Source organism: Rhinoraja longicauda, chromosome 6, assembly GCF_053455715.1.
Source record: "Rhinoraja longicauda isolate Sanriku21f chromosome 6, sRhiLon1.1, whole genome shotgun sequence".
Classification (NCBI taxonomy): Eukaryota; Metazoa; Chordata; class Chondrichthyes; order Rajiformes; family Arhynchobatidae; genus Rhinoraja; species Rhinoraja longicauda.
In genome coordinates, this window is record NC_135958.1 from 71,012,373 (window position 1) to 71,032,353 (window position 19,981).

General features: G+C 40.2%; 1 protein-coding gene across 1 annotated transcript in view; it reads right to left on the reverse strand.

The window, feature by feature from the left end:
* sirt7 (sirtuin 7) overlaps positions 1-19,981 on the reverse strand; it is a 36,388-nt gene that overhangs the window by 11,526 nt on the left and 4,881 nt on the right. The window contains exons 2-6 of the mRNA XM_078401319.1: positions 18,679-18,816; positions 14,718-14,822; positions 9,472-9,542; positions 8,431-8,503; positions 2,470-2,568 (exon numbers count right to left, since the gene is read on the reverse strand). Coding sequence (XP_078257445.1) covers positions 2,470-2,568; positions 8,431-8,503; positions 9,472-9,542; positions 14,718-14,822; positions 18,679-18,816 — 486 coding nt within the window. The remainder of the gene's footprint in view (positions 1-2,469; positions 2,569-8,430; positions 8,504-9,471; positions 9,543-14,717; positions 14,823-18,678; positions 18,817-19,981) is intronic.

Here is a 19,981-nt window from a genome sequence, read left to right on the forward strand (position 1 = left end):
AATATGGGACAAGGAAAGAGAGAGGAGAAGATCGGGGATGGGGAAAGAGCAGGGTGACTGGGGTGGTGGGAAAGATGGATGCACAGATGGAGGGATCTGGGTGGGGTAGGGGATGAGGGTGGGTGGGAGGATGGAAACGAGAGGGAGGTATTACTTGAAATTGCAAAATGTAATGTTCGCTCTGGGATGGGAGGAGGATTGAGTAAACAGTTTCTCAGCATCTCCTGTTTTTCCACTTCCAAACCAGGCACATCTATCTCATTGAGCTCACCATGCAAAAAATATTTTTTTTCATGGAGCGGTGAATTGGAGTGAATAAAATTAGGAGTACAATGGTTAAAAGTAAATACAATACAATAGCCCTACATCACTGTGTTCACTCATCAAATCTAGAACACGAACGGTTATGCCAATGGTCTGGGTTCAATTAATACCTCTGTTGTCAATATGTGGAATTTGCATGTCTCCTTGTGAATGTATGGATTATCTCTGGATACTAAGGTGTGCTTCCAATTACCAAAGACATGCCGATTGCCACCAAGTCCGCATCGACCAGCGATCCCCGCATATTAACACTGTCCTACACACACTAGGGACAATTTACATTTATACAAAACCAATTAACCTACAAATCTGTATGTCTTTGGAGAGTGGGAGGAAACCGAAGATTTTAGACCCACTCGGTCACGGGGAGAACGTACAAACAGCACCCGTAGTCGGGATCGAACCCGGGTCTCTGGCGCTGAAAGCGCTGTAAGTCAGCAACTCTACCGCTACGCAGCCGTGAAGTTATCAAAACCTTCTGATAGCAGAGGAAAGCTGGTGCCTTTGTCAAATCTGTCGTGGGTTAATTAGTGGAAACGGAGAAAGCAGAGAAAACTGTAAAAGATAACGTGAATCTTTGTTCTAGGAGCAATCTAGTTGGACTGTTCCCAACAGCTGTTGTATCAGGTACTCTTTAATAAAGTACAGCCTTGATTGTGTTACCCGATCGTTGTGTGTTTTCAAGTTTTCTTTAATACTCCACAGGGTGCCTTTGTCAAATCTGTCGTGGGTTAATTAGTGGAAACGGAGAAAGCCTAGAAAGCTAGAGGTCAGCTTCAAACTTGGGCCACTGGAACTTTTAGAGAGCTGCACTACCTACAGTGTCATTGTGTTTTCAATAGAAAATTCCACTTCATTCACTAAAAAGATCAGTCTATTTGATCGCCAAAATGTTGCTGTACTGTGGTTGGAGCTACTCTTTGAACACCTTTCCTCAATTTTATCCTTTCACGTAAAATAAACTATTTTGAATTTTTACTTTGCAGAATTTGGAAAGCTCAAACAAGCTTTCACCTCAACGGCAATCCTCTTTTCCCTCCAAGTAGATTAGGTTAGCTCATCTCCATCAAACCAATGACAAGAAAACAACCGGCCCCATGTTGTGTTTACAATGCACATGTATTCCCAATCACCACTTGAAGATGAAAGTAGGTCAATGAACAAGGACAGATGATTTTGGAAAACAAATCATATTTTCCCTTGAAGGAACTGACTCCTTCCTGAAATAATGACCATTTATCCATTTATATCACCATTTCTGTTTAAGCTGCTGCAGGGTTTTAAGCACAGTGGTGTTCAGTCTTGAATTCCAACTACCTCATTGGAAGCCTTCGAACTATCTTTAATTGGAGTCTACTGGCTTTTATCTTGTACTAAATGCTATACCCTTTAGTTTATTGTCACGTTTACTGAGATAGATTGGAAAGCTTTTTTTGTTGCATACTACCCAGTCAGCAGAAAGATCATATAATTATAATCAGTGTACAGATACAGGAGATAGACACAAAATGCTGGAGTAACTCAGCAGGACAGGCAGCATCTCTGGAGAGAAGGAATGGGTGACATTTCAGGTCGAGACCTTTCTTCAGACACAGGTACAGGATAAAGGGCATAACATTTAGTGGAAGATAATGTTCAGTAAAGTCGAATTAAAGATAATCCAAGAGTCTCCAATGCGGTGGATAGTAGGTTACGACTGCTCTCCAGTTGGTGATAGGATGGTTCATTTGCCTCATAACAGCTGGGAAGGAACTGTCCCTGAATTGTGGGATGTATGCATTTTAAAACTTCTGTACCTCTTGCCTGATGGGAGAGGGGAGACAAGGAAGTGTCTGGGGTGAGACTCGTCCTTGATTATAATGGAAGCCATGTATCTGTATATTGTGGATGGCTTGATTGTAATCGTGCATAGTTTTTTCGCTGACTGGATAGCATGCAAGAAAAAAGTTTTCACTGTACCTCAGTACACGTGACAATAATAAACTAAACTAATACACTGATATTTGCGAGAATTTAATCTCGAGAATTTAAAAAAAGAATAATTATGATTGTATCTATAACATACATTACATATCACAAGGGTGTTCACAACTTTCCGAAAGAACGATATTACAACACGTGCTCCAAAGCCCTTCATTACCTTACCTCTAAGTACATATTTCCGTGCAGTTCTGAAAGTGCCTTCCTAGGTAAACTGCTTCGTAAATGTAGCCCATCACAATTCTGAGACACCACATGTTGCACCTGAAAGGAAATGAGTCACAGGAATACAAACCGTTCACAATCAAAGAATTCTGATTTGGTTAAAAACACAAAAGGTATTCAAATGTCAACCTGCTTTTGTTCTGAAAGATTAATTTATTCAAGACTGAGGCCAAAAGTGCAATTTGCAGTGACTGAAACTGGCCTAAGTCACATTCCCCTTTAACTGTCTCAGGGGTTTTTGGAGGGTGATTCTCTCAGCAAGTGACAATGAACCGTTCTGTTATAATACATTTCCCTTGCTTCAATTACTTTGCAAGTTAAATAACATAATTTGCAACATCCATGGCATTTTGAATATATTTTCCCAAAACAGCTAATTTTCACAAATCACTAATGATGCCTGGATTAGGGTGTATTAGCTGCAGGGAGAGGTTGGACAGACTCGATTTTTTCTCTGGAACGCAGAGGTAGAGGAAAGACCTGATAGAAGAAAATAAAATTATGAGAGGCATAGATAGAACGAACAGTCAGAGCTGTTTTCCCTAGCCAAATATCAAAAACTAGAGGGCATTGCTTTAATGTGAGAGGGGCAGTTTAAAGGAGTTGTGCGGAGCAAGTTTCATTTTACACAGAGGGTAGTGTGTGCCTGGAATGCATTGATGGGGATGGTGCTGAGGCAGATACTATGGTGGCATTAAAAGATTTTTGGATAGGTACATGGATATGCAGGGAACAGAGGGATATGGATTACGTGCAGGCAGAAAAGAGTTGATCTTGGCGCCATGTTTAGCACAGACATTGTGGGACTAGGTTCTCAGAAACTCAAACCTGCAACAAATGACTTTAGAAAGCTAAAACTGACAAAAAATGTTTAGAATGAAGATTTGCAAACTTGTCAATGGTACACAATGAGCAAGGGCGAACTACACTCACGAAAGATAACTCTATTGCATCTTGAAAATTAATTAAAATGAACAGGTCTTCAGTGAATTAGAAGAAACTATTTTCAAAACAGAAGTTGGTAGACTGCAGCAACATAACCTCAATGTGAACCAGGATTGTTAGGCTACATAATTAGCATTAACTATACAATAATAAAAAGCTCAAATACCTCTTGCATTTGTGGGCATCCTTTTGTCCTGCCACATTGTATAGTTATTAATCTTGCTCAGGAAATCCTGAGCCAACAATAAAATACCCGAGACACAGTTAAATGTGAATGTGGCTTCAGTCAGCAAAGGGACCTTTGCAAAAGGCTTACATAAAACTTGGGCAAGAATCCTAACATTTCCATGGGATAGTCTCCGTTGAACTTATCAAGAGTTCATTAGTTTAACAACTGCAGCTTTCAACTGTAATCAGAATGTTTCTGCAATTCTATAATATTTAGAACAGTTCTTGCATATTTCAGTATCTTGCTTATATTTCATTGTTTGTTCTTAACCTCAGCTGTAGCAAACTGTCATCTTAGTTTAGTTTAGAGATACAGCTCAGAAACAGGCTCTTCAGCCCACCGAGTCCGCGCTGACCGGCAATCCCCGCACAATAACACCATCCGACACACACTAGAGACAATTTACAATGTCACCAAAGCTAATTAACCTCCAAATCGCCATGTTTTTGGATTGTGGGAAGAAACCAGAGTACCCGAGGAAAATCCACACAGGGTACGGGGAGAACGTATAAACTCCATACAGACAGCACCCTAGTCAGGATCGAACCCGGATCTCTGGCGCTGTAAGGCAGCAACTCTACCACTGAGCCATCGTGCCATCCAAGGTATTTACTCTTATTTCATTACATCTATTACTTTTATATTTATTACATTCATTACATCTATTACTTTTATATTTATAGGATAAGTTTAAGAGTATTAGCTTTTCCACAATTAATTTTAGGTCATTTCATTAATTGTATTTCAGCACACCAACGCCATTTAGAATGCAACTGACATTAAATGCCACTGTGAAAGATTCAGTGAAGCATCTTCTAAAGTGACCTGCTCAATGAACAAATGTTCATCTGTTTCAAATCATTTGCCATGATAGGTTGTTATCAGTTGTATTCCAGATCATTTGACATCCTAACAAACTTTCAAGGATAATATAATGACATACTTTACGGTAGTGACATCAAAGCAATTTCCTTTGTGCACCAGAGATTTCCAGGCAGCAGGAAGTAAAGAGGAAATTGTTCATTTGTGCTTTTACAAAAATACAAATTATTTTGGGATGTAGGTAATGCTAGAATGACCAGCATTTATTGCCCATCCTTTATTTGCCCTCGAGATGTGTACCCACGTTAGGCCAACAGGGGAAATTAATGATTTGGTAGGGGATTCCAATGTCCTGGGGTATTTTGAACCAGATAGTGTAAAACTTTGGAATGTTGGAATAATTTAGTTTCTGGAGTCGAGAATGGAGCAAATTCTGAACAATCATTAGCAAACTTTGCTAATAGAAGGCCATTGTTAAAGCAACAGAAGATGGCTGGCCCCTGAACTACTGTGTCATAGCTCTTGGGCCAAGCTAAGAAACTCCAAGGACTACTGCACTACCATTAATCTGCATACACTCTCAACTTGCTGGTCCTAATATATATGGTACTTGTTCCAATTTGGAATTAAAAAATTGAACACTTCCAAAACGCCAGCACTCCAACATTCAAAACAGAATGTAATAAGAATTGGGCGGCATAGTGCATAGTGGTAGAGTTGCAGCCTTACAGTGCCAGAGACCTGGGTTCGATCTTGACTACAGGTGCTGTCTGTATGGAGTTTGTATGCCTATGATTGCGTGGATTTTCTCCGGTTTCCTCCCACACTCCAAAGATGTACAGGTTTGTAGGTTAATAGGTTTCTGGAATTTGTAAATTGCCCCTAGTGTGTAGGATAGTGCTAATGTACACGATGATTACTGGTCAGCATGGACTCGGTGGGCTGAAGGGCCTGATTCCACTCTGTATCTCTAAAGTTTAAAGAAGTAGATGTAGATGTCCAGTTTCCCTGTAAGCTCTGTCTGTCAGATATTTGTGATTTCACGTGAACTACGAGTGCAGCTGGAAATAACCGGGCAGGCTGAATAAATCAGCGTCTGCCCAACTTCACTGAGATATTCTTAAAAATTAGCAGGGAACTTAATGACAGCAGTTGCTATTGTGCACACAGATTTAACTTGCATCTGGTATATCACAATAGATATAAAACTGAAGCCCATGTAACTCAAGGGCCTGAATGGGTAAGAAATTAACTAGAAAACCAAACATAATAAATAAACATTATCCAGTCTTCCAGGATGAATACAAGGACACTTTTTCAAATACGTATTAACAACCTAAACTTCAGTGTACCTGGGACAACTTCAAATCGTTCGATGACACAAAACTCCAAAATATGGAGAGGATAACGATTATAGTAAAATATCCCAGGATGGAATGGAATGACATATGGCCAATACTGTGAAGAGTTGAGTGATAAATTTTGCTCAGAAAACATAAGTCGAGTTAATGAAATAAATGGCATGATTATAAGGTGTGTGCTATAACAGAAACCTGCAAACAAGATTTTGTAGGTGACAGGTGAAATTGCAAAAGTTTTTAAAAGGCATATCATACCATTCGATTTGGCAGAGTGAAATTTTACATTTATGTTGCAGTTAGGCAGCAGCAGATATATTGTGTGCAATTGTAGTCACCATAACGCAGGCACGATGAAAGAGAGCCGAGGAAGTTAGTAGAAAATGACACCAGAGGGGATGAAAATTTCAATTAAAAGCAAAGTCCAGAAACACATTGAGTACATTTTCACAATACTTGCGCTGATGGTTGTCAAATAGCTATTGGGAATCCCCAAATGGGCTTAAGGGGTGAAGATTATCTGATAATGTTGTTGGATAAGGAGCCCCGGTGACAAAGGAAAACACCAAATGAATCTTCCTGCAACGGCCTGGAATTCATGGAGATACACACAGTCATTCAGTTCCTCCCATGCAAATCTTGAATCTACAGGGAAGCCGCTGGGGTGACAGATGCCAGTACCTGTGTTACTGCATCTATTGGATTCCGCAGAGTCTAGCAGCAGCATCCACTTTGGTGGATTTGTCAGTGTATTAAACAAAAAAAAGGGTAAAGGGGGAAAAGTAAACCACCCAATCACCTATCCAGACTTACATTCTGACAAACCTGGGGAAGGATTAAACACCCCATTCGTGTCAAAGGCAATTTACAGCCTATGGATCAGTTGGTAAAGGACAAATTACAACTTAATGGTTTCTCTATTTCCAAGTCATGTAATTTATAGTTTTAAATAAACAATTTGTTATTTTAAAATTGATTTGGGAGTTTTCCTGAGGCTGAATTTTGAATTCTTTTTGAATTCCTGTGGCTGCCACAATGTTGAAGACAATTGAAAATTCTTCAATCTATTAGATTTAACAGTGGAATAGATGCACCACCAAACTTTGGGTTCTATCAATGTCCATGAATTCATTGCAAGGGTGCAGCTACGGCATCACACCGCCAGGACATTATCCAACTCAAGATGCCAAGGGCTAAAGTGATGCACCCAGTTTCAGAAAGTATGAATGGGTGCTACGGGGCAATTCGAGTTGCCACACCAAATACAACATGAATTGACTTTATGAATGTATATGTTAGAACTGTATGTAACTTGAAAGAAAATTTGCAGATGAGTCTACTGCCCTTGAGCCTCTAGATGGCAGACTTCACAAGATGAGAATAAGCCAAAGTCTCTGTGACAAATCACTGCATTTTATAAATGTTACATACTGCAGCCAATTTGGGGGAAAGTATTGCTTCGGTGGTGAATGTGCTGCCTATCAAGCAAGCTGCTTTGTCCTAGATGGTGTCAAACTTTGAATGTCTTTGGACCTGCACTTAGTCATGTGTAAGACTAACACAATGTGCTGGAGTAACTCAGTGGGTCAGGCAGCATCTCTGGAAAGCATGGATAGGTGACGTTTCAGGATGGGACCCTTCTTCAAACTGATTGTGATGGGAGGGGGGGGGGGGGGGGGGAGAGGGGGGGGGAGAAGAAGAAAACTGGAAGAGAAGAAGGCAGGACACAGCCCAGCATGATAGATGGATAAAGGTGAGGGTTTTTTAAAAGGTAGATGGTTGAACAAAGGCCCAAAACATAACCTGTCCATGTTCTTTCTGGATGCTGCCCGACCCACTGAGGTACTCCAGCACTTGCCGTTCCTTGTATCTAATATCTCAGATATGAAGGTTGTTTTCCTGAAGTGAATGTAAAGAGAATTTTGATAGGTAGCGTACAAATTCAAAAAGAGTATGTAAAGTATTGCATACCCCAGGGCCATACGAGAACTGAACACTACCTGTGCACTAGGCAACACCGTTAAAAAATCTTGTACTTAATTTAATTGTATTTATGTATTTATTTGTTTTTGCATTTATTGCATATATGTTTGTACGCACCGTCAGGTTTGGCTGTTTTTTTAATTTCGTTGTACTCGTTGCAATGACAATAAATGAATATTATTATTAAAATAAATTAGGAATAATTCAGTTTTGTTTCAATGATTTCTGGATGACCTTCTCTTACCTAAAATACATTAATGATATTCATCTGCTGCTCCTTTCACTAGTGGATTTGACCCTGTTGCGAAAAGATTCTGAAATCTATTGCTTGCGATATGAATATTAAAATTGTATTCATTTTTCATTGAAAAATCACTTTTAGAATTCAATTATGAACCTTGCTATGCCGACATAACTTTATTAATTACCAAAGTGACCAGGATTTTGAAATGTCTACCTCAATTGTCTTTGACAAGGCCCAAACTTCATATTTTACCTTTTAAATTCAACATTTATTAAAGTGGCCTGAAGAACAGATGTTGAAATACAAGTCATAATTCTTACCAACTTTTCTTTGTAAAGTTTTGTGATGCCCATGTGTGTCAGCGTGGGCTCGGCCTCACTGAGGTCTCCTGCGCTTTATAACAAAGACAAAAAAACATTCAAAACAACAAACAAATATATTATATTGCTTTTTGTATGAACAGAGAAGGTCTATTGATAATACTACTGGTTAGAAACTCAATACCTACCAGATAATCCCAAGACGTGCACTTTGGCAACTAATGTACAACCCGATCGATAACAGCTATGTGCATATTAGCATAAGCACATTATCATGAAGCATCTCAGGAGAGAAGGAATGGGTGACGTTTCGGGTCGAGACCCTTCTTCAGTCTGAAGAAGGGTCTCGACACGAAAACATCACCCATTCCTTCTCTCCTGAGATGCTGCCTGACCTGCTGCGTTACTCCAGCATTTTGTGAAATAAATACCTTCGATTTGTACCAGCATCTGCAGTTATTTTCTTGCATTATCATGAAGCGTTCAATTGCTTCCATTTGTAACAACCAAAGAATGGGGCTCCGAGAATTTAATGACTTAAGGTGAGGTGGAAAATGCTGCTCTTTGACAACTCTCATTTCTGACTGAACCTCCTTCAAGCAACACTATTGGGGCTAACACTTGGATACTATAATTTAAGGATGTAATAAAAGAAAGTGCACATTTAAAAAAGGCTAGATAAATCTTTTTGGGAGTACTGGAAAAAGCTTTGGTAATTTACTGCAATCTCAACTATAACATCTGCCGACATTAAGTACACTGGAAGTAACACTTCAAAGATTGGAATAAGCTATATGGTTGGGGAAGATTTTGCAGTCTAAATTGTTGTACAATTTTGCTCCTGGCTACTACACATGCCATGTTTTTATCATTAAATAGTAGCTGTGGACCATCTCCAAAACTGTAGTATAGATTTTCAACATAAATTTAACGACATTACAGGTTTTCATCCTTTTATTCAACAGCATACTTTATTCCCTAAATCTAAACCAAAAAAGTTATTATCTGAAATACTCGCCTGCATAAAAATATTTTTCTTACCTCACTGTCCTGCCACTCTGCAATAAAGTCCATACTCCATTAGGGCCCCTGTAATCTGGAATTGAAGCAGCCTGTGCAAGGTATAAAAAATATAGAGCAGTGTTTTAAAATATAGAGCAGTGTTTTAATGTAAAAATGCAGAGCATATTTGCAATAGTAATGTAATATTTTCCAAGATACTTAAAGAAATAAAATACGATCATCGGAAATTGGGAAAGGCAAAGGTTTGATCAAAGTGGCAAGCATGGACGAACTTTGAGTATAGAAGATAGACGCAGAGGTAGACCTCGCAAAGTTGGGGTATGGAAGCTGAAGGTTTGGTCACTCAAGGTGGCTCTGTAAAATGGTATTAGATGGTTTGGACAGAATAAATGCAGACAGGATGCTTCCACTAGTGGGAGAAGCTAGGACCAGAGGCCATAGCTTCGGAATTAAAGGATGTACCTTTAGAAAGGAGATGAGAAGGAATTTCTTTAGTCAAATTAATTGCCACAGACAGCTGTGGAGGCCAAGTCATTGAATATTTTTAAGGCAGAGGTTGACAAATTTTTGATCAGTAAAGATGTCAAGGATTATGGGAAAAGACAGGAGAATGGGATTCAGAGGAAAAGATAGATCAGCCATGATTGAATGGCAGAGTAGACTCAATGGCCCAAAAGTCCTAATTCTGCTCTTATGACTAATGAACATGAACTTGAGATTCAGGTTTAGACAAGAAATAGTCAGTAAAACCGATATTACTCAAAAATAAAGTCAGAATGGAAATCATATGCAAATATACTCTTCAGCATTACCTAGATAATATGCACTGTGTTCTAGGCTTGGATTTTTTTTTAATATACACAAAATATACTTATTACTTTAAAATATCTATTGAAGTGCCAAAGCTGACAGTGGTAATTGTGTGATTTCATATCCGCTCACTTATATCCTCAAAGTGAAGATTGTAAACAAAGTAAATGAATACTCATGAGTCTTGGCCATCATTTATTTGTTGATCAGAAATCGTACATAACACCCACTCACCTTCACCCTCCAAGCAGCAAAATATGAACAAAACATAAAGTGTTGGAGGAATTCAGCGGGTCAGGCAGCATCTGTGGAGGGAATGGACAGTCGACGTAGCTGATTGGGGCAGTTTTCTTCAGACAACATAGACAAATATAGACAAAGATGATATATCCATCTCTTAATTCACAGGCTAGTGTCCAGACAGGCCATTCACACTGTGCCTTTGTTAGGAAGGAAACAATGCTGGGAGTCAGGGCTCAGAACGAATATCATACGATCAATATCTTTGCTCTCAAATTAAAAGTGCTACATTTTCTAGTTGAGAAAGTAATAAACAGGAAACCTTTGAAACAGATAGTAAATCTTACACAAATAAAAAGGGCACCAAGGCTGATTGAGGAGATCTTGCGTTTGAAAGTATAATGAGAATCTTTACTTCATTGACACGGGAGATGAAAGATTTATTTCATTTTTTAATAAAAGGGAAAATTGCTCTTCACGTTTGTCAAACTCCTCTACCTATTGTTCAGCAAAGGCACAAAGTCCCAGTAGATGGCAGCATACATCTTAACCAACTATGACACTCTGATATGCTCCAGCTCGTGTGGTGAAGGGGCAGGAATCAGAGGAATGAAGGAATCGGAGATGCAAAGGGACTTGGGAGTGCTGGTGCAGGATTCCCTAAAGGTTAATTTGAAAGTTGAATCAGTAGCAAGGAAGGCAAATACGATGTTAGCATTTATTTCGAGAGGACCAGGATATAAGAACAGGAATGTGATGCTGAGGCTTTATAAGGCAGTGGCCATACCACATTTGGAGTATTGTGAGCAGCTTTGGGCCCCATATCTGAGGAGGGATGTGCTGGCATTGGAGAGGGCCCAGAGAAGGTTTACGAGAATGGTCCCTGGGATGGAGTTAATGCATGATGAGAGTTTGATGGCAATTGGCCTGTACTTGCTGGAATTTAGAAGGATGGGGGGGGGGGGGGGGGGGGGGAGAACCTCATTGAAATTTACCGAATAGTGAAAGGCCTGGATAGAGCGGATATGGAGAGGATGTTTCCACTGGTGAGCGTCTAGGACTAGAGGGCACAGTCAGAATAAAATGATGTATCTTTAGAAAGGAGATGAGGAGGACTTATGGTCAGAGGGTGGTGAATTTGTGGAATTGATTGCCACAGACTGCTGTGGAGGCCATCATTGGGTATTTTTAAAGTGGAGATTGACAGATTCTTGATTAGTAAGGGTGTCAGAGGTTATGGGGAGAAGGCAGGTGAATAGGGTTGAGAGGGAAAGATAGATCAGGCATGATCGAATGGCGGAGTAGACTCGATGGGCTGAATGGCCCAATTTTGCTCCGATGACGTGTGAACTTACAACCCAATGGTGTGAATATCAAACTCTCTATTTCCCCCCCACCCAGACATTTCTCCCACCATCTCTTACCACTCGTCACCCAGCTCCTTTTCTCTTCACCGTATGTCATCACCCATTCCCAAGTTCCATATTACCATTTTATCCCCCTCTTTCTTCTTCCTCCCGTCTGCTTTCACCCCCCCCCCCCTCACCTGTATCCACCTATCATTTTCCAGGCTTTACCCCACCCCATTTCTCTATTCGATCTTTCTCCTCCCCTACTCCATCTGTCTGAAGAAGGGTCCTGACCCGAACATCGTCTGTCCATTCCCTCCACAGATGCTGCCTGAGTCATTGAGTTCCTCCAGCAGTTTGTTATTTACTCAACTTTCCAGCATCTGCAAATTCTTGTCTCTCCAGTATTTGAGATTTGTTGCACGAAGGAATTGAATTAGGCACTAACTGAAGAGTTGTGAATGGAATTAAACATACAGCAAATATCAAATCCTCTTTTCGGATCTTATTATGGAGGTCTGTTCATTAATGAAGCAGTGATAAAGTGTCCATGCTATACTTTACTTACAGTACTTTAAATTACTTTCACTTTCCCCAATTGTTTCTTTGAAATCTCAATGTTCTTAAAAATATTTGGTCTGATATATGCTACTGTGCTTTGTTTAGCAAGGCATGAAATGTAATTAATCTCACTAGCCTCCAGTGGAAAAAAACGGAGAGTGCAAATCGGACATAAAGAATAACGCAAGCAGTGGCAGCATCGTGGGACATCTAATAGACCCAATAACTCGGAACCAATAATTGGGTTCAAACCTGTCCTCGGGCTGTCTGGTTAGAATTTGCACGTACTCCCAGTGACTACATCGTTTCCTCTGCGTGCTCAATATGTAGGTTGGTAGGTTAATTGGCCACTGTAAATTGCCCCTAGTGTGAAGAAAAGTGGTAGAATCTGTGGTGTGGGGAAATCAGGAGTACAACAGGAAATATTGGAAAAGCTGATGGCTCTGCCACCCTCTAACCCAGTGACCCATTTTCTAAAATTATGATAATATTTAGGTGGAGTCGATATATCAAAGTTTCCATTTGTGGGAAAGCCTAAACACCATACATTTAAGTTAGGTTCTAATAATTACAGAGACACTTTACCTTATGGGGAGAATGTGAAAACATACCACCACAAATGGTTGACATGAATAGCATGATGCATTTAAGAGCAGCTGAATAAGAATTTAAGGAACAAAATAAGAAGTACATACTGACAAGGGATATGAGGCTTGTTCAGAGCTGTGGCAAGGATATGGTGGGCTGAATGGCCCATTTCCATGCTGTACAACTACAACCATGACTCAAAGACCCACCGAACAAAATAGACTGCTTCCTTCCTACATAGACTATGCAACCAATTTCTGCATCTCATTACAAGTCTATACAAATCCTCTCCCAGAAAACTACACCACTCTAGTGTTATTATTACATGGATACTCAATACAATGTAAATTAATGAAATCACAATAGTCACATCTATGTTAAGGAAAGGTACAATTTACTGCCTCTGGTGGTTTCTTCTGATAGCAATGGGAACAGGCTGGGACGTTTTTCTTTGGGAAGTAGGAAGCTGAGGGTGATCGTGAGTACAATATATTGAGGAGCATTGATAAAGTGAACACACTGTCTTTTTCCCAGGGTAGAGGATTCTAAGTTAGAGGGCATAGGCTTAAGGTGAGAGGAGAGAGATTTAAGAGGATTTTCAGGGGCAATGTTTTCACTCAGATGGTAGTCGGTACCTGGAACGAAATGCCAGGGAAAGCAATAGAAGGGAATACAATAAAGACTTAAAAGACAGGAAGGGGTTAGAGGGCTATGGGCCAAATGCAGGAAAGCTTCATCAGCATGAACAAGTTGAGTCGAAAGGCCTGTTTCCGCACTGTACGACACTATGACAACTTTCTTTGGAATGTGGGAGGAAACCGGAGCACCCGGGGACAAACTCCATAGACAGCACCCGCAGTCAGGATCGAAATGTTTTACATTTTAACCGTTTTAATTAATTTAGTTATATATCTTGCACTTAAATTTAATATTTATTCATTACAGTTCCATCACTGATTTTCTGGCACTCTTGGTTCCAGAGCTTTGCTGGTTTATTGAGCCGGCCAAGGAAGTCGGCTATGGGAATCGATTTGCTGGCTCCAGCTAGGCTGGAGTTCCAGAACCCCGGCCACAGGTTGCAAATTCAACCCACCGATCAGCCGTGGAAGTCCCGATGAGGTCGAGATTGGCTGCATTGCCCAGACTAGGTGCCACGTTTTCAGGGAGACTTCCAGGGCAGGGAGATTTCTCGCGGAACCCCTAGCAACCTCTAGCAGCCGAATTGACAAATTGGCCATGGAAGTTCCGATGAGGCCAAGATTGGCTGCCTTGCCCAGCCTAGGTGCCACATTTTCGGGGAGACTTCCAGGGCACGAGAGATTTCTCACGGAACCCCTAGCGACCTCTAGCAGAACCCTAGTGTTCATTACAAGTCTATACATCGTTTCTTTTCTTTTTTTTCCGATCCGATTTCTCCGTTGGTAAACACGATTTTGGCAAAGTGAAAAACGCGGAAATCATGCAAAAAGCGCGGGAAATAGATTTTTAAAATGCGGAAATCCACGGAAACACAGAAAATTCACATGCCTCTACAGATGCTGCTCAACCCACTGATTTCCTGCAGTAGTTTGTTTTTTCCTGCAGATTGCAGCATCTACAGTCTCTCATGATTCCATTTTGCCGTGACTACAAAGTGCTGCTTCAACAGTTGATTCTAATGAGCTCTAAATAACAGGTTCTTTTTTTCTTCCTAGCTTAGTTACATCACTACCTTACCGTGCTGATTCCAGCGCCAGAATAGATCACTAAATATCGTGCTGCCTGAATAGCTGTTGCCAGCAGGTTAATTTTTTTCTTCAATTCATCAGGTTCATCTATGACCTACATAGGAAAATCACAAAAAATATATCAGTATGTAAAGAATTAACATGCACCCTTTCTGCATCGACATCTTGCAGAATAGCATTCTGCAAATTGCTTAAAGTTAGTTAAATAAACGCTCTAAACGCGTGACAGTCTCATCTTAACACCCCAATGACTTCAAATTAGTGCCAGAGAGTACAGAAAAGGCCCTTCAGCTGAACCTGTCCATGCCAGGATGCCCCATCTAAACTAATTCCATCTGCCTGTTATTGGCCCATATTTCTAAACCTTTCCTGTCCGCTTACCTGTTCAATGTCTTTTAAATGTTGTCATTGTACCTGCCTCGACTACATCCTCTTGTAGCTCTTTCCATATACCCACTATCCTCTGCGATAAAAAATTGCCCTCAGGTGCCTATTAAATCTTTTCCCTCTCACATTAAACTTATGCCCTCCAGTTGTTGATTCCCCTACTCGGGGACAAAGATTGTGCATTCACCCTCTCTATTCCCCCATGATTTTATACACCATCTATAAGATCATCTCTCAGCTTCCTGTGCTCCAAGAAATAAAGCCACAGCCTTCCCACCCTTTCCTTGTAGCTCAAGTGCTGGAAAAAAACATCATAAATCTTCTCTGCAGAGTGAGCAAAACTGAACACAATACTCCAAGTGCAGCTTCACCAAAGTCTTTTACAAATTCAGCAAGACATCACAGAAATCTAGTTACGTCTATAATATAGCGAACCCACAAATCTGCTTCAAAACAGGAAAGACGCCAAGTGAGAAAAGTGATCTGTTTTACTAGTGTTGATATTTTACTACCAGAGCAAGAGAACTCTTAACTTAAGAAGCAGTAGAATAAGCACCACAGGGCCTTGGTTTAATATTTCATTTGAACTATGACACCTCTGATAATGAAATTGTATTAAAGTGCCTTGCCTCGAAATGTGCTTATGCTCTAAAATATTTGTAGAAATGTTAATCATCCTTTTGTTTTTACATATGTTGTAACTTTGGCTAATCCTGGTGTGGACCGCAAGTGGCTATTGTCCATATTGCATTCTCTGTGAGAGTCATAATCTATTTATAATAATAATAATAATGCATTACATTTATATAGCGCTTTTCAAACACTCAAAGACGCTTTACAGGGATTTCTAGAACATAGAGAAGTGAATAAATAGATAAATAAGTAAACGAACAGAGAAAGGAGACAGAAGGTGAGGTGACCTTCAGTGGTTGCAGGCAGTGCTGAAGAGGTGAGACTTCAGTGATGTTTTGAATGTGGTGAGTGAGGAGGAGTCTCTGACGGTTTGGGGTAGTGAGTTCCATAGGTTGGGAGCAGCGATGGAGAAAGCCCTGTCCCCCCAGGATCTGAGTTTGGTCCGGATGGGGGGGGACAGGAGATTGGCAGCAGCAGAGCGGAGGGTGCAGGTGGGAGTGTGCTTGTGGAGGAGGTCAGTCAGGTAGGATGGGGCCAGGTTATGGAGGGCTTTGTAGGTCATGAGGAGGATTTTGTACTGGATGCTCTGGGGGATGGGGAGCCAGTGGAGTTTGTAAAGGACGGGGGTGATATGGTCACGGATCAGGGAGTGGGTGAGTAGACGGGCAGCGGAGTTTTGAATGTATTGAAGTTTACTGATGATTTTTGAGGGTGAGCCATAGAGGAGGCTGTTGCCGTAGTCCAGACGGGAGGTGATGAAGGCGTGGATGAGGGTTTCTGCAGCTGTGAAGGAGAGGGATGGACGGAGACGGGCAATGTTTTTGAGGTGGAAGAAGGCTGTCTTTGTGATGTGTTTGATGTGTTTGTCGAAGGAGAGGGTTTGATCAAAGATGATTCCAAGATTCCGGATGTGAGGGGAGGTGGATACTGGGAGACCATCAATATTGAGGATGAAGTTTTGGGTGGATTTGGTGAGCGTTTTTGGACCAATGATGATGATTTCAGATTTGTTGCAGTTGAGTTTGAGGAAATTTGATTGAAGCCAAGATTTTATTTCAGTGATGCAGTTTGTCAGTGTAGAGTGTGTGGTGGTGGAGATTGACTTGGTGGAGATGAGGAGCTGGGAAAGTTTTAGTTGTACTTCTGGCAAAGAAAGGATGTGCATCCACTTCATGTGCTCAGATAATCAAATTATTCAAAAGTCGTTAAGTGACTTGAAGTTTAGCTATCGTTGTTCTGGGTAGACAAAAATTGCACATCAAGGTCACAAATCACTGAGAGATAAATAATTAGCTATTCCTTTTTGGCAATATGTATTGAGGGATAGATATTAGGTGAGACATTAGAAGAATTCCCTTGCTCATCAAATGCAAGGTATCTTTTACATTTAATCAAAAGGGCCTGCAAAACCTCGGGAGCCTCTTTTACACCTCAATATCATCCTACATTATTGTTTATTTGAGTGGGGGTAAATTTGTAACCTGAATAATAGAGCTAATAGTTTCTCACTATGCATTGTTATGGTGAAAGTGAAAATTAAATTAACTTTCATTTCTTTACATTCAGTTCCAATAATAGTTAATACATCAAGGTCGTGAGATTAGACCTCACTGCTCTCCTCAGGTAAAAGAATCTACACTTCATTTCATTATTTGGCTCAGAATAAGGAACAGTCTGTCTGCCAAAGAACCGATTCCTGGAATAACAGGCTCAGGGAGTGGATGAATGAACTCCGACATCAAAACGGGAATAGCAGGAAATACCCAGCTGATCAGGCAGCAGTGGCATGAGAAACAGTTAACATTTCAAGTCAATGGCCACTCATCAGTATTTCCAGTACTCATTTTTCCCCACATTTCAGTTGTCAAGCAGCAGAAACATTTTGCTTTTGTACTGAACTCTAACATATTCTTTAGGTAATGAAAGGGTCACCAACATTGATAACTATTGTGTCAGTTGCAGCTCCCTTGATTTAGAAATTCTTTAGGGCCCAACTCCAAGGTCTTAGTTTTGTCTATAGAGTCAGAGGGGAAACAGGCCCTTCAGCCTACGAGTCCACTCCAACCAACGATCCCCGCCCGCTAGCACTATCCTTCACATTAGGGACATTTTACAATTTTTATCCGACTGACCTTCTGAGTATCCCAGCACATTTTGTTTTTATTTCAGATTTTCTATATTTTGAAAATATGTTAATTTTCCAGAAAATCTAACGTTTTCTTTCCCCAAAAGAACTTTGAATTTTCTGATAAAAATACTTGATGGCAGCAGCTATTTTAGTGCCATGAATAGATAATAAAAGAACCATGGCATTATTTTGAAGAGTGGCTGGGAAGCTATTTTTAGTACTTTCCAATATTTATCCTTCAACCAACCAAGTCAGATTATCCAATTATTGTATTTAGTGAATGTGGGACATTATTAATGGCTAATTGGCTGCCACTATTCCCACAGAACAAAGGTGACTATAATTAAAGGATTAGGTTACAAAGCTGAAAGTGCATAGGATGCTGTGAGACTTTGATACATGCGATGGAATACAAATCTATTTGTACGCCGTTGAAATAACTCCAGGTATTGATCTTAACTGCAGACTAGTTCTAGCTTTTTCAATGTGTAGGAAGGAACTGCAAATGCTGGTTTAAACCGAACATAGACACAAAAAGCTGGAGTAACTCAGCGGATCAAACAGCATCTCTGGAGGAAAGGAATGTGACGAAAGGTCTCAATCCAAAACGCCACATTCCTTTTCTCCAGATGCTGTCTGGCCCACTGAGTTACTCCAGCTTTTTGTGCCTATCTCTAGCTTTTTAAATAATTGATTCCCTAATATAAACCACTGTCTATCAGGAAAAGGTCTCGTGCTGCAACTAATCGATATTTGAATGGAATTCAGCAGCCATGTACGAAAAATTGTACAAATTACCCACTTCTTCCAGCTTCCTCTTTCGTGCCTCAGTCTTCTGTTTTCGCTTCTCCAACTCCTGCACAGTGTCAACACATGCTGAAAGCAGGGTGACGTCATCCTTTGTTCGTAGCTCTTCTGGTTTTTGAAGAATTGTAGAGACCTGCAGGAGAATAAATTAGGGATAGTTTAAAATGAGTAAACAGATTACCACCAGTTGCTGCTGATGCAGATTCAAGCGCACATTTTGAATAGTTATAACATGAATCTAGAACAGGTAGGTATAACAGAGTTCAAAACAGCAAAGGTTTTGCAATTACAAAGATATTTTCTAAGGTAGACAAAATGCGAGAGTGACTCAGTGGGACAAACAATATCTCTGGAGAGAAGGAAAGGGTGATGTTTCGGGTCAAGACCCTTCTTCAGCCTGAGTGTCAGGGGAAAGAGACCTGACTCCCCCGACTAAGTCTGAAGTATCTCGACCTGAAATGTCACCCATTCCTTCTCGCCAGAGATGCTGCCTGTCCCATTGAATTACTCCAGCATTTTGAGGCTATCTTTGGTGTAAAAAGGATTTTCTTCACAATTTCAAATTATTAATGTTACAACCATTGGGTCTTTAGAATTAAGGTTAAACGCTATACAATTTGGACATCGAAAGAAAACAGTTTGAAAATTCTCAATGTAAAGAATGCTTGATTCTGTGAGTTTATCACCTAATAGATACTCAATCCTTGCACTACAAAACTGTAAAGAGAGAAGTCAGGTGAGTTTTATCGTTCAATTCCTGCAGTTCCTGTTTACCATTTTTCAGAGATCACCTTAAATTTCTGCAAGTTACACAACTCAATGTGCCCTCTAGGCACCTTTCAAGTTCACAGGCTACAATTTCTTCCATTGTGCAATTGGTTTAAACATGTTTACAAACCTGCACATCCATTAAAATTAATGCACATATAACATTAGGAAGAAAATTATATTGCTGAGGGCTTTTCATCATTCAGATATCACAACCCACAATTAAAATCTTATTGACACAGTGAAATTTCCAATCCTTTTCATCCTCATTGTTACCTACCTATGGCAGTGCAGTAGAAATAGGCAACTGTTTACCACATAGGCATTTTGTGTGAAAGCAAAAAATGTCAACCCATGTTTTACAGGAACTGATTAAAATGCAATTTTATAAATACATAATCTCTGGTGTTAAACGATCAATGATGGAGAATAAATGCGCTGGAAAGCCAACAGGTAATTTATTATGTAATGGCACTGTCTCCATGTGGTAATGACAAGAACAATGTCAGCTCTCCAGGCATTTGATGTTT